At 45.2% G+C, this 15033-nt stretch overlaps 1 protein-coding gene across 1 annotated transcript; it reads right to left on the minus strand.

The window, feature by feature from the left end:
• Positions 1 to 3394: 3394 nt before the first annotated feature.
• On the minus strand, positions 3395 to 10420 carry LOC120872066 (cationic amino acid transporter 3-like). Its single transcript, XM_040252218.1, is given in 12 exon segments — positions 3395 to 3546; positions 3548 to 3605; positions 4016 to 4124; positions 4602 to 4768; positions 4967 to 5166; positions 5336 to 5438; positions 5541 to 5680; positions 5855 to 6077; positions 6265 to 6377; positions 6696 to 6873; positions 8630 to 8788; positions 10048 to 10420. Coding segments are annotated over 12 exon segments (1869 nt in total). The 3' UTR covers positions 3395 to 3500.
• Between the last annotated feature and the right edge of the window lie 4613 nt (positions 10421 to 15033).

Below are 15033 nucleotides of genomic sequence, written 5' to 3' on the forward strand. Positions count from 1 at the left end.
TAAATGCATAGTACATTAGCATAGCCTAAGATAAACAAATGCTTAACTTCAGGTGAAACCAGGTGTCATGGCAACACAGAATTTTAAGAGAAACCTCCTTTTAAATTTGTATAGAGAAGGAAAAAATATCACTACTTTGTTTCCTCCTGCCGCTTAAGAGAGATAAAAATGTCTGACACTTGCAGGCTATTTCCTCCATTTGGAGACCCCTGGCCTTCCTGCCTGTTACCCTCTCAAAACTAAGCCATGCCATGTGGGGCCATCCAAGATAGACGGGTCATGGTGGAGCAGTCTGACGGTGAAGGGAATGGCAAACCACTTCAGTATTCTTGCCTTGAGAACCCCATGAACAGTATGAAAAGGCAAAAAGATAGGACACTGAAAGATGAACTCCCTAGATCAGGAGGTACCCAATATGCTACTGAAGACCAGAGGAGAAATAAATTCAGAAAGAATGAAGGGATGCAGCCAAAGCAAAAACAACACCAAGTTGTGGATGGGACTGGTGATAGAAGCAAGGTCCGATGCTGTAAAGAGCAATATTGCATAGGAACCTGGAATGTCAGGTCCATGAATCAAGGCAAATTGGAAGTGGTCAAACAAGAGATGGCAAGAGTGGACGTCGACATTCTAGGAATCAGCGAACTAAAATGGACTGGAATGGGTGAATTTAACTCAGATGACCATTATATCTACTACTGTGGGCAGGAATCCCTTAGAAGAAATGGAGTAGCCATCATGGTCACCAAAAGAGTCCAAAATGCAGTACTTGGATGCAATCTCATAAACAATAAAATGATCTCTGTTTGTTTCCAAGGCAAACCATTCAACATCATGGTAATCCAAGTCTATGCCCTGACCAGTAATGCTGAAGAAGCTGAAGTTGAATGGTTCTATGAAGACCTACAAGACCTTTTAGAACTAACACCCCCAAAAGATATTCTTTTCATTATAGGGGACTGGAATGCAGAAGTAGGAAGTCAAAAAACACCTGGAGTAACAGGCAAATTTGGCCTTGGAGTACAGAATGAGGCAGAGCAAAGGTTAGTAGAGTTTTGCCAAGAGAATGCACAGGTCATAGCAAACACCCTCTTCCAACAACACAAGAGAAGATTCTGCACATGGACATCACCAGATGGCCAATACCAAAATCGAACTGATTATATTCTTTGCAGCCAAAGATGGAGAAGCTCTATACAGTCAGCAAAAACAAGACCAGGAGCTGACTGTGGCTCAGATATGAACTCCTTATTGCCAAATTCAGATGGAATTTGAAGAAAGTGGGGAAAACCACTAAACCATTAAGGTATAACCTAAATTAAATCCCTTATGATTAAACAGTGGAAGTGAGAAAAAGATTTAAGGGACTAGATCTGATAGGCAGAGTGCCTGATGAACTATGGACAGAGGTTTGTGACACTGTACAGGAGACAGGGATCAAGACCATCCCCAAGAAAAAGAAATGCAAAAAAGCAAAATGGTTGCCTGAAGAGGCCTTACAAATAGCTGTGAAAAGAAGACAAGCAAGGAGCAAAGGAGAAAAGGAAAGATATACTCATTTGAATGCAGAGTTCCAAAGAAAAGCAAGGAGAGGTAAGAAAGCCTTCCTCGGTGATCAATGCAAAGAAATAGAGGAAAACAACAGAATGGGAAAGACTAGAGATCTCTTCAAGAAAATTAGAGACACCAAGGGAACATTTCATGCAAAGATGGGCTCAATAAAGGACAGAAATGGTATGGACCTAACAGAAGCAGAAGATATTAAGAAGAGGTGGCATATAAAAATTTTACAAAAAAGATCTTCATGACCCAGATAATCATGATGGTGTGATCACTCACCTAGAGCCAGACATCCTGGAATATGAAGTCAAGTGGGCCTTAGGAAGCATCACTATGAACAAAGCTAGTGGAGGTGAAGGAATTCCAGTTGAGCTACTTCAAATCCTGAAAGATGATGCTGTGAAAGTGCTGCACTCAATATGCCAGCAAATTTGGAAAACTCAGCAGTGGCCACAGGACTGGAAAATGTCTGTTTTCATTCCAATCCCAAAGAAAGGCGATGCCAAAGAATGTTCAAACTACTGCACAATTGCACTCATCTCACACGATAGTAAAGTAATGCTCAAAATTCTGCAAGCCAGGCTTCAGCAAAACATGAACTGTGAAATTCCTGATGTTCAAGCTGGTTTAAGAAAAGGCAGAGGAACCAGAGATCAAATTGCCAACATCTGCTGGATCACTGAAAAAGCAAGAGAGTTCCAGAAAAACATCTTTCTGTTTTATTGACTATGCCAAAGCCTTGATGGTGTGGATCACAATAAACTATGGAAAATTCTGAAAGAGATGGGAAGAGCAGGTCACCTGACCTGCCTCTTGAGACACCTGTATGCAGGTCAGGAAGCAACACTTAGAACTGGACACGGAACAACAGACTGGTTCCAAGTAGGGAAAAGAGTCCATCAAGGCTGTATATTGTCACCCTGTTTATTTAACTTATATGCAGAGTACATCATGAGAAACGCTGGGCTGGAAGAAGCACAAGCTGAAATCAAGATTGCTCGGAGAAATATCAATAACCTCAGATATGCAGATGACACCACCCTTATGGCAGAAAGTGAAGAAGAACTAAAGAGCCTCTTGATGAAAGTGAAAGAGGAGAGTGAAAAAGTTGGCTTAAAGCTCAACATTCAGAAAACGAAGATCATGGCCTTTGGTCCCATCACTTCATGGCATCTGGTCCCATCACTTCATGGCAAATAGATGGGGAAACAATGGAAACAGTGACTGACTTTATTTTTGGGGGCTCCAAAATCACTGCAGATGGTGACTGCAGCCATGAAATTAAGACACTTACTCCTTGGAACGAAATTATGACCAACCTAGACAGCATATTAAAAAGCAGAGACATTATTTTGTCAACAAAGGTCTATCTAGTCAAGGGTATGGTTTTTCCAGTAGTCATGTATGGATGAGAGAGTTGGACTATAAAGAAAGCTGAGTGCAGAAGAATTAATGCTTTTGAACTGTGTTGTTGGAGAATACTCTCAAGAGTCCCTTGGACTGCAAAGAGATCCAACCAATCCACCCTAAACGAGATCAGTCCTGGGTGTTCATTGGAAGGAGTAATGTTGAAGCTGAACTCCAATACTTTGGCCACCTGATTTGAAGACCTGACTTATTTGAAAAGACCCTGATGCTGGGAAAGATTAAGGGCAGGAGGAGAAGGGGACGACAGAGGATGAGATGACTGCATGGCATCACCGACTCAATGGACATGAGTTTGGGTGAACTCCAGGAGTTGGTGATGGACAGGCAGGCCTGGCGTGCCGCAGTTCATGAGTTGGAAAGAGTGGGACATGACTGAGCCACTGAACTGAACTGAACTAAAATGCATTGCACCATCATAGTCCATAGAGGCTTAAAGTGCCCCTTTAACCAGAAGATTCCTCTAGCATATGAAGAGATTCCACATGGCATCTATGTCCTGTAGTTAAGATGGTTCAGCAGCAGGGATGCTTGAGTGAAGAGTTTAGGAGGTGGAGGCTGTTGCTTCTAGTTCTCCTCCAGGCTATGTCGGATCCCATAGCCAAAGTATATGGCAAATCCTAGTAGGGAAATGAGACGATGAGAAGGGAAAGTAGGTGCTCTCCTTACTGATACACAGTCATGTACATGCTCGTGAGCATGCTCAGTCCTTCAGTCGTGACTGACTCTTTTGTGACCCCATGGGCCATAGCCCTCCAGGCTCCTCTGTCCATGAGATTCTCCGGTGAAGAGTACTGGAGTGGGCTGCTATTTCCTCCTCCAGGGATCCTCCTGACCCAGGGATTGAACCTGTGTCTCTTATGTTTCCTGCATTGGCAGGTGGATTCTTTACCACTGAGACACCAGGGCACCCCACAGTTGCTCACTAGGTCTCCTATGAGGGTGTCTGACACAGAATAGGGGAGTGGTATTAAGAAGAGGATGGGGATCAGTCAACTGAGAGATCTCTTAATCCCAGAAAACCATTTACCAATGACATTCCAGACACTGAATTGGATCCAGGCCCCAGAGGTCATCTGCATCATCAGATAAATGTTCAGAAAGATGCTCACCAGTGGGAGGACAGGCAGAGCAGGGACCTGTGGGCAGAGTCAGTTCATCCCTGAACACAGCCCGGACATCTGAAAGGGAGACCCTACCCACATGTGGGCAGGAAGACTCCAGTCCTGTTGAAGCTATGTGTTCAGTGCCTACTGAAACTGGGTATGTGAAGCACTGAGTGTGGATCAGGGAAGGGTCCATTGGTTTGAGCAATTTCCCATCTTCCCACATTCAGTAAAGGATGTTTAGACCTCAAAGCAGGTGAACTTCATTCACTCAAGGTGGATAGTTTGGGCACATAAGGTCACCTACTTTTTAAAAAAATTAATTAACTAATTAATTTGGCTGCATCAGAACTGAGTTGTGGCCCAAGGGCTTCTCTAGTTGTGGGGCATGGGCTTATTTGCCCTGCAGCATATGGGGTATTTTTTCCCCCACCAGGAATCTAACCTACACCCCCTGTATTGCAAGGTAGATTCTTAACCACTGGACCACCAGGGAAGTCCCTCACCTACCCTGAACGGAAGAGGAGAGGGGTCCTGGGGCTGCCTCCAGATGATGACCGTGACCCCAGCGATGAGCAGCAGCAGCAGCACAGCCACTGTTGTGAGCACAGGGTCTCCAGAGAACAACTGGCTGGGCCACTGGGCCAGGACCAGGCTCAGGATGGTCAGCAGGAGAACTGCAAAGGTCAAGATGAAGGAGAACAGGCTGGACCCAGAAGACAAAGATGTCAGGACCTCGGGCCACATCCCTCCCCAGGCTCCCCACATCAGGAAGGGGCATCATATCTCTACTACTTCGTAACTGAAAAAGACACGTATTTCCAACCCATCCTGTCAATTTCAGAATACCACCAAAGAGAAGTCCCATTGCTCACCAAGCAGGAAAGCACATCCACAGACAATCTGGCCAGATTTCCAGGTGGGGATGGTGCCAGTAGGGAACAACAGACTCTTCAGAATGTTTGAGTTTCCTGCTTCAGATACAGGCTCTGGAGGGTTTTCCTCAAGTTTAGCCTTCATCTCAATTTCCTCCTCTGTTTTCTCCTTCTTGCTGAACTTCTGATCTGGCTGGTACCTGAGTGAGAGGATATTAAGGCAATATTAACGACAGGCCATATACTCATCCATCACCAGAGAGTTTAATCCAACTCTTTCCTGATTTCAGCAGAGCAGGACATGAAGCTAGAAGAGTTTTAGCTCCCCTTGAGTCCACGACTCTGAGCCAAGTTGTAGTGGAGTCTCACCTGAGGGCAAGCACAGAGAGAGCCACCAGGGAGTCAGCAAGAAGGGTCCCGATTGATAGGAGGTCCACCAGATCGCTGAACTTGAAGAGTAAGGCCATGACCGCTAGGATGAGGGCACAGACAAGGTGGGGAAGGGAGTGAGAAACAGCCAGAAATATCAAAGGTAAGGAAATGATCAAACAAGGGGTGGGTTTTGTTTATCCACCTGCAAGGTTTCCAGAAGACATGATGGCCACGACAGGCGTGCCTGTGTGGGCATGGATCTGGGCAAGGCCCCGAAAAAGGAGTCCGTCCTCTGCCATCAGGCACATCACCCGAGGCATGGGGAACATATCACCTAGGAGACTGGAAAAGAAAATGGAAACGTGTATGAGGACATGGAGAGACGGGAAGGGAGGACAGGCACTTCTGTTTCCTAATCGACTTGGGTCAAGGTGTCCTTCCCTCTTGTCTCTCAATCCCAAGGGCTGGGATACCTGAGCATCTGACAGTCAGTGGGGAGAAAGCCATGATACTGACCTGGACGTAAGAGCACAGAGGGCGCCAACAGCCACGACATATCTGGCAGGGCCCCACCCAACAAGGAGGAAAGCCTCTGGCAAGGGGCTCTCAGGATGAATCTGGTAGTAGGGCACCATGAGGGTGAGTGCCGCCGAGACACCAAAGCACACCACAAAGCAGATGAAGATCGTGATCATGGTGCTCATGGGGATGGACCGCCGAGGATTTAGGGCTTCTTCCCCTGCAGGATGCATAGAGGTACTAGGTTAGGAAAACACAGGGAGCGAAAACACAATATCCCCTTTCCTCTTGCACCATCAAGAGCAGCTTATCCTTCTTCCGACCCCTCTGCCCAAGGTCAGCCTAATCTGTGCCCAAACCCCTGATGAGAAGCACAGTGACTATATTACCTTTAGTGACAATATTACCTTTAGTGACAATGGCATCAAAACCAATAAACATGTAGAAACACATAGCTGCTCCCTGGAGAATCCCATCAAAGCCAAAAGGTGCAAACCCTCCGGAACCCAGAGGGCCCAACCTATGGTGAGAGAGGAATGAGGAAGAACATGAGTGAGGTGAGTTCAGCCATCTCTACTGGACTCTTCCCTTCATACCACAAGTGCTGGGCTCCAGGACCCCCATCACTTAGATCCATCAACCCAGGTCTCTTTGGTGGTGGTTTAGTCATGATCGACTCTTTCGACCCCATGGGCTGTAGCCTGCCAGGCTCTTCTGTTCATGGGATTATCCAGGTAAGAACGGTGGAGTGGGTTGCCACATTTTAGTCCCCACCAGATTTCCAGACTTGCACCCACCTTCACACAAGTGTCGCTATGGACAAGAGAACCCTCCTAACCTAGAGGTGCCAATGGATTCAGAAGTGTTCAATGCATAGTCCTGTTCTGTGAGCTTCCAGTTGTGCAGGTCTCCCTTAATGAAGCCAGAGATGATGATGAAGCTGAGAACCAAAACGTTGATGCCTGTGAACACTTTGTAAAGTAGGGTTGACTCAGGAGCTCCCAGAGCCAGTAGTCCTGTGGGAAAGAAGGAATATGAGACATCCAAAATAACCAAATCCATAGAGACAGAAAGCTGACCAGTGGCCACAGTGTCAGGAGGGCTGATGGTGGTAGATAGATGGACAGTGACTGCTCAGTGGGTGCAGGGTTTCCTTTGCTTGTGATGCAAATGTTTGGAACTAGATGGGGGTGATGGTTACAAGACACTGTGAAGGTACTAAGTCCCACTAAGTACACTTTCAGACAGCTTGTTTCTTACTGTGACCATCATCTCACAGTAGACATGTCTATCAAATCATCATGTGGTACACTTTAAACTTATACAATGTTGGATGTCAATTAACTCAACAAAATTGGGGAGAATAATTAAATGGTTAATTTTATGCTATGTAAATTTTCTCTCAATTAAAAAAAAAAGTTTGGTCTTAGTATAGAGGAAGAAACTTGTCAGTCTAAGTAAATGCTTCTCAGCTGGGAGTGGTTTTGTTCTCCAAGGGACTGTTGGCAACATCTGGAGACATTCTCTTTGTTTTGTTGTGGGTTCATTCTTTGGCCATGCCATGGTTTGTAGGATCTCCATTCCCTTGCCATGGATGAACCTGGGCCATGGCAGTGAAAACCCAGAATCCTAACCACTAAACCACCAGATACACAGATGACACCACCCTTATGATAGAAGGTGAAGAGGAACTGAAGAGCCTCTTGATGAACGTGAGAGAGGAGAGTGAAAAAGCTGGCTTAAAACTCAACATTCAAAAAACTAAGACCGTGGCATCTGGTCCCATCACTTCATGGGAAATAGATGGGGAAACAGTGGAAACAGTGTCAGACTTTATTTTGGGGGGCTTCAAAATAACAGCAGATGGTGATTGCAGCCATGAAATTAAAAGACACTTACTCCTTGGAAGGAAAATTATGACCAACCTAGATGGCATATTCAAAAGCAGAGACATTACTTTGCCAACAAAGGCCCATCTAGTCCAAGCTATGGTTTTTCCAGTAGTCATGTATGGATGTGAGAGTTGGACTATAAAGAAAGCTGAGCACTGAAGAATTGATGCTTTTGACCCACGGTGTTGGAGAAGACTCTAGGGAGTCCCTTGGACTAAAAGGAGATCCAACCAGTCCATCCTAAAGGAAATCAGTCCTGAATATGCATTGGAAGGACTGATGCTGAAGCTGAAACTCCAATATTTCGGTCATATGATGCAAAGAACTGACTCATTGGAAAAGACCCTGATGCCAGGAAAGATTGAAAGCGGGAGAAGGGGATGACAGAGGATGAGATGGCCAGACGGCATGACTGACTGGATGGACATGAGTTTGAGCGAGCTCTGGGAGCTGGTGATGGACAGGGAAGCCTGGCGTGCTGCACTCCGTGGGGTTGCAAAGAGTTGGACACGACTGAGTGACTGATCTGGGGTGAAGCCACCAAGAAACTCCCTGGAGACATTCTGATTGTCACAACTTGGGGGGTTGGTGTCACCCATATCTAATGAACATAGTTCCTAGAGGCTACACATCCAACAACGATTAAATTAAGAAAAGCCTGCAGTGCACAGGTTAGCCCCCACACCAAAGGCTCTTCCAGCCTAGATCAGTAATGCCAAGGGTGGGAAATAATGGTCTATGTCTTGCCTTCCTGTCTCTCATACCAAAGACCATTCTTCCCAGTTCTAATCCCCCATATGCTGCTACCCCAAGCCTTCCCCACCCCCCTCCCCCTCCACACCCCACCCTTCCTGTCCCATCATGAAAATCCCCAGCTTACCAGTGAGAAGCAGCAACACGGCCATTGCAACAAAATCTGGGTACGTGGCCAGGAAGTAGGGCATATACGGAGAGAAAGTTCCCTCTAACGCCTGAGAGATATGGTTCCCAATCAGGCTGTCGACTGTGTGGCTCCAGGCCCTGGCCACACTTGCAACGGCTGCAGCAGCAGCAGAAGGAACATTTGTTAACAAACATAAATTGAATCCCTCTGTGTGCCATAGGATATATTTGGGGGAAAATTACAAAATACTGATGCTGAGCAGGGCTCTGTGGGACTCTGGGTACAGAGGCCTTTTTGTTCCCCATTTCTTATAGGCAAAACTTCAGCCTCCATGACCTTCTCTGAGTTCCAAAGGACAGATTCAAAGAGTTGTTAATCAAGGCGGGGGGGGGGGGGGGGGGGGGCAAGAAACCACCTGAGGCAAGATTAAAGGGAACACAGAAGCTCATCAATATTAGGTGGTTTGTTGGTTGCTTTCCTGATGGTCCAGTGGTTAAGAATCTGCCTTGCAGTGAAGGCATTCACATTCAAGATCCCATGTGGCACAGAGCAACTAAACACGAGCATCACAATTAGAGAGTCCATGCCCCACAGTGAAAGATCCTATGTGCTGTAGCTAAGACTTGACATAGTCAAATAAATAAATATTCAAGAAAATAAAGAAAGAAGGAAACACTTAAAAAAAAAAAAAAATAGGAGACCTGATCACCTGAGACTTTGCACATACCGTGAGCTTCTCGGGATAGCTCTGACCAGGAGCCCTGACTATATATTCTCTCCCTATTCCCATGGGAGTGGGGGCACTGTTATTAAGGCACTGACCTACTGTGTTCCCACTTTGCCTGGCAAAGAAATAAAGCCACTCTCGCCTTCTCCTTTATGACTCTGTCTCTGTATTTCTGTTTGGTGTTGGTGCACAGAGAGCCAAGATTTTGCATCAGTACCTACTCTCAAAGAGTTCTTCTTCATGAGGTGGGGAGAGTAGAGTCAAATGATCACCAAATAGGTCAACTATTTAACACATTAGCAGGTGATCAACGTTATGTAAGAAAACAGTGAAGTGGGAACAGGAAAGATGGAAGACAAGGGTTGAAATCTTAAATCAAGTGGTAAAGAGAAATCCCATGAAGGCAACAACTGAGCAGAGGCTTCAGCACGGTGAGGGGAAGAGCCTGTGGGACACACCTCCCTCTCAACCACTCCCGACAGTTCCCTTTCCTCTGGGATTTTGGTCCGTCATTTAAGGAAGCAGAAGAAAGCTGAGTAGAATGAAGTGGTGGCGTTTTCCTGACACCATTACCCTCCTCCTCCTCCAACAAAGTGGATGACAAAGTGCTCGTGAATGACCGAAGACCCAACTCCTCACTCCTAAATTCTGATCTCAAGCCCCACACCTTTTCCACCCATCATCTCACCAATGACATAAGCTAGTATGAGGTTCCAACCAGTGACGAAAGCCCACAGTTCTCCCACACTGATGTAGCTGTAGAGATGCGCAGAACCGGTCCATGAGACCCGTGTCCCAAACTCGGCGTAGCAGAGCCCAGACAACACAGAAGACAGGGCGGCCACCAAGAGGGAGATGATGATCGCTGGTCCAGCGATGAACATGGCCACTTCTCCCACCAGGATGTACACGCCGGCCCCCAGTGTGCTGGCCACACCCAAGACCACCAGGTCAAGGGTATTCAGGTGACGGGCCTTGGGACTCTCAGACCCCTCAGTGGGCTTCAACTGTTGCCTTCGAACCAGCTTCTGACCAAATTGGTGAACATCCTGACATCGCATCCTAGACAGACTTGAGGAAGTAAGATCTGCTGAGAAAACAAGACACAAAGCCATCAAGAATGTTATCCACCCTTGGTCCTGGGAGTTTCACAGATGAACAGAATGATGAGGACCACGTGGTCAAAGGACACATTGGCAAAGTTCTCCATCTGTGAGCTTTGGTTTCTTTAACATAAAGAAGGCTCTTAATATGATTCAAAGTTACTAGAAAGTTTGCTTAAAGAGAAGTGAAGGGGAGCAGACTATGTCTCCCCCAAATGGCCCACTTTGGCACACAGATTGCATTGAGCTAAAATTAATTAAGACTCAGGAGAAGTTCCTTGTCTCTCCTTTAACTGCTCAAAATAATGTAGATTAGGAGACCTATGCCAGGAAGAGAGTCATTTACCAGGGATAGCTTTTTATCTCAGAGAGACTTACCTGTCTGGAGCAGCAAGTGTTTGCTTCCCAAATAATAGCTCTTCCCATCATCCTGTGGGTTGTCTTCCTCCCTTTTGAAGGCCCAGATCCTTAACCCCTTCTCCTTAGGTTGGGTGGGGTGTAGGGGGTGCATATAAGCCCCAAATGCCTGTCTTTGAGCCTCTGAGTTTTCATGGGGCTCCAATACATAACAAATTAAACTTGTTAATCTAACTTATTCCAATTTAATTATTAGACCGTCAAAGCACCCTATAAAGAAAAGTTTTTTGCTCCTACAGAAGCAAAGGCTTCCAGCAAAGTGCCAGGCACAGAGCAGCTGCTTAGTTGGTATGATTTGGGTGGATAAGAATACAGGCTTTTGGATAGAAATCCATCTGTTGGTTCAAATTTCACTCTGCTACATAATAGTTTATCTGATTTTGCACAAGCTACATACAACTCTTTGTCTTCCTTTACTCAGTCCCTGGGTCAGGAAGATCCCCTGGAGAAGGGAATGAAAACCCACTCCAGTAGAGTTGCCTGGAGAATTCCACAGGCAGAGGAGCCTGGCAGGCTACAGTCAGTCCATGGGGTCGTAAAGAGTTGGACAATACTGAGCGACAGAATGGGAAAGACTAGAGATCTCTTCAAGAAAATTAGAAATACCAAGGGAGCATTTCATGCAAAGATGGGCTCAATAAAGAACAGAAATGGTATGGACCTAACAGAAGCAGAAGATGTTAAGAAGAGGTGGCAAGAATACACAGAACTGTACAAAAAAGATCTTCACGACCTGGATAATCACGATGGTGTGATCACTCACCTAGAGCCAGACATCCTGGAATGTGAAGTCAAGTGGGCCTTAAAAAGCATCACTATGAACAAAGCTAGTGGAGGTGATGGCATTCCAGTTGAGCTATTTCAAATCCTGAAAGATGATGCTGTGAAAGTGCTGCACTCAATATGCCAGCAAATTTTGGAAAACTCAGCAGTGGCCACAGGACTGGAAAAGGTCAGTTTTCATTCCAATCCCAAAGAAAGGCAATGCCAAAGAATGCTTAAACTACCACACAATTGCACTCATCTCACATGCTAGTAAAGTAATGCTCAAAATTCTCCAAGCCAGGCTTCAGCAATACGTGAACCATGAAATTCCAGATGTTCAAGCTGGTTTTAGAAAAGGCAGAGGAACCAGAGATCAAATTGCCAACATCCGCTGGATCATGGAAAAAGCAAGAGAGTTGCAGAAAAACATCTATTTCTCTTTATTGACTATGCCAAAGCCTTTGACTGTGTGGATCACAATAAACTGTGGAAAATTCTGAAAGAGATGGGAATACCAGACCACCTGACCTGCCTCTTGAGAAACCTATATGCAGGTCAGGAAGCAACAGTTATAACTGGACATGGAACAACAGACTGGTTCCAAATAGGAAAAGGAGTACGTCAAGGCTGCATATTGTCACCCCGCTTATTTAACTTCTATGCAGAGTACATCATGAGAAATGCTGGGCTGGAAGAAGCACAAGCTTGACTCAAGATTGCTGGGAGAAATATCAATAACCTCAGATATGCAGATGACACCACCCTTATGTCAGGAAGTGAAGAGGAACTAAAAAGCCTCTTGATGAACGTGAAAGAGGAGAGTGAAAAAGTTGGCTTAAAGGTCAACATTCAGAAAACTAAGATCATGGCATCTGGTCTCATCACTTAATAGGAAATAGATGTGGAAACAGTGTCAGACTTTATTTTTTTTTGAGGCTCCAAAATCACTGCAGATGGTGATTGCAGCCATGAAATTAAAAGATGTTTACTCCTTGGAAGGAAAGTTCTGACCAACCTAGATAGTATATTCAAAACAGAGACATTACTTTGCCAACAAAGGTCTGTCTTTTGTCCATCGATGGTTTTTCCTGTGGTCATGTATGGATGTGATAGTTGGACTATGAAGAAAGCTGAGCACCGAAGAGTTGATGCTTTTGAACTGTGGTGTTGGAGAAGACACTTGAGAGTCCCTTGGACTGCAAGGAGATCCAACCAGTCCATCCTAAAGGAGACCTGTCCTTGGTGTTCATTGGAAGGAATGACGCTAAAGCGGAAACTCCAGTACTTTGGCCACCTCATTGGAAGAGTTGACTCATTGGAAAAGACTCTGATGCTGGGAGGGATTGGGGGCAGGAGGAGAAGAGGATGACTGCCGGGGTCCAGCCCCAGTGGATCCAGGGTGATTCGAAGGTGGGGACGGAGTCGGCGTCCTTAGAAAAATACATATTTAATTATGGATATATAGAGAGATTAGAAATGGATAGTGTAGTAGGAAGATTAGTGTAGAAAAAGAGGCTGAATAACTTGGATTACGTGGAATAGCATCCATGCTCCAGATGGGAATTCAGCCAGGAAAACGAGGAGCAAGAAAGAATGACATGGGGGTATCAGTCTTTCTGGAAACTGATCCGATTTCTTTATTTTGGGGTTTGCTTATATACCTTTTGTTACACATAGGGATGAATACAGAGTCACGTGGGGGTCAGCAGTCTTGACCTTTATCAAAATCAGGTGCTTCACATAAAAAGGTCTTAGGGATTTTATGATCCTTTCTTTCTGATAACCAAAAACTTATTTTTTCCAAGGGTGTTTTTTCTTAAACCAGGCACCACCCTCCAAATAAAGTTACATTCCTATAGGGTGAGGGTGTAGTGAGTTATAATCAAGAAAGGAATTTATTTAACCCAAGGTTAACATGATTAATCTTAAAGGTTAATACTTATTTCTCCTATATGCTAGTTATATTCATTATAAGGGCAGGGAACATGGAGATTTAGCAGCAAACATCAGACCAACAAATGAAAATCCTTTCACCAATGTTCCCCTTAAGATCTATTTAGTCTTAAGATAGTGATAAAGTTACATTTTTACATAGCAAGGACACAGTGATTTATAACAAAGTACAGTGATCTATTACAAAAGAGAAAATTCATTAACTCAAAAAGTCTAGTATTGCTAACCTTAAAGCTACTATATTTCCTTTTCTAAATTCCAAATACCTTGATTAATATATTCCCAGGTGCCTAAGGATATGGTAGTGGCAGGAGTATGGATAATCCTGTCACACAAGCTAGTCTGTCAACAGGGAGGTTTGACCTGAAACACCCTTGTCACACCCAGGGCAGGGAATTAGCAGCAATTATTGGCACAACAAATGAAAAACCCTTCACCAATATAATTCTTAACCAACCCACTATACTAATAATTTCCAACTCCTCCAAATAATTTGCCTTTAGTAAGTCTAAAACATCTCATGCCTCTCAGGTTGGGAAGCTGTAAACAATCATATGTGGCCGGACGAACCTATACAGGCAGGCTAGATAACCTTCAGAGGAGTCCCTAAGCTGAAACACTCTTGTCATGCCCAGGAATTTTTATTGCCTTGGAGCTGCACGTTTACTCCTTCTCCGAGAGAAACGGCTATGGGGGAGAGCCCCCCGTAAAGTCAGAGGTGTAGGTGAGAGCATAAAACAGACTCTGGTTTTGGGGTTAGATGCTTGGGAACAGGGGGTTTCCTGAGGCTTGATCATGCCTTTGTGTATGCCAAGCCTCCTTCCTCATGACCTTTGCTATGGGCGGAGTTCCTCACGCTGGCCCCTGGCAGACGACCGAGGATGAGATGGCTGGATGGCATCACCGACTCGATGGACATGAGTTTGAGTCAACTCCGGGAGTTGATGATGGACACTGAGGCCTGGCCTGCTGCAATTCATGGGGTCGCAAAGAGTCGGACATGACTGAGCAACTGAACTGAACTGAACTGAACTGAGTGACTAACACTTTCACTTTCACTCCATAAAACAGGGAACTTTACTAACATCATTATCCCCTCCCTTCTTTGATATGCTTGAAGTGAGTCTTTTAGGAGCCTGATGATCAGAGAGTTCAGACTCCACACATTTCTTCACCAAGGATCCTGAAACTTGTTATCTTCCTGTTTATCACTCCCAGAGTGACATGGAATAGGAACTCTGCTTTACAGCTGAAGGAGATGGAATTTGTAGGAGGGACAGATTGTGGCCCAGCTCAGTCAAAACATCAAACCAGGGTGGCCTCCCAACTGGAGGGAGGGACTAACCCTCATTCTGAATCAGAAATAACAGGACTCTGTTTGCTGCTCCTTTGGGGCATGAAATTCCCCCCCAGTACACTGCTCTGCAGGGCTAGGA

Source organism: Oryx dammah, unplaced genomic scaffold (genome assembly GCF_014754425.2).
Source record: "Oryx dammah isolate SB20612 unplaced genomic scaffold, SCBI_Odam_1.1 HiC_scaffold_13, whole genome shotgun sequence".
Classification (NCBI taxonomy): Eukaryota; Metazoa; Chordata; class Mammalia; order Artiodactyla; family Bovidae; genus Oryx; species Oryx dammah.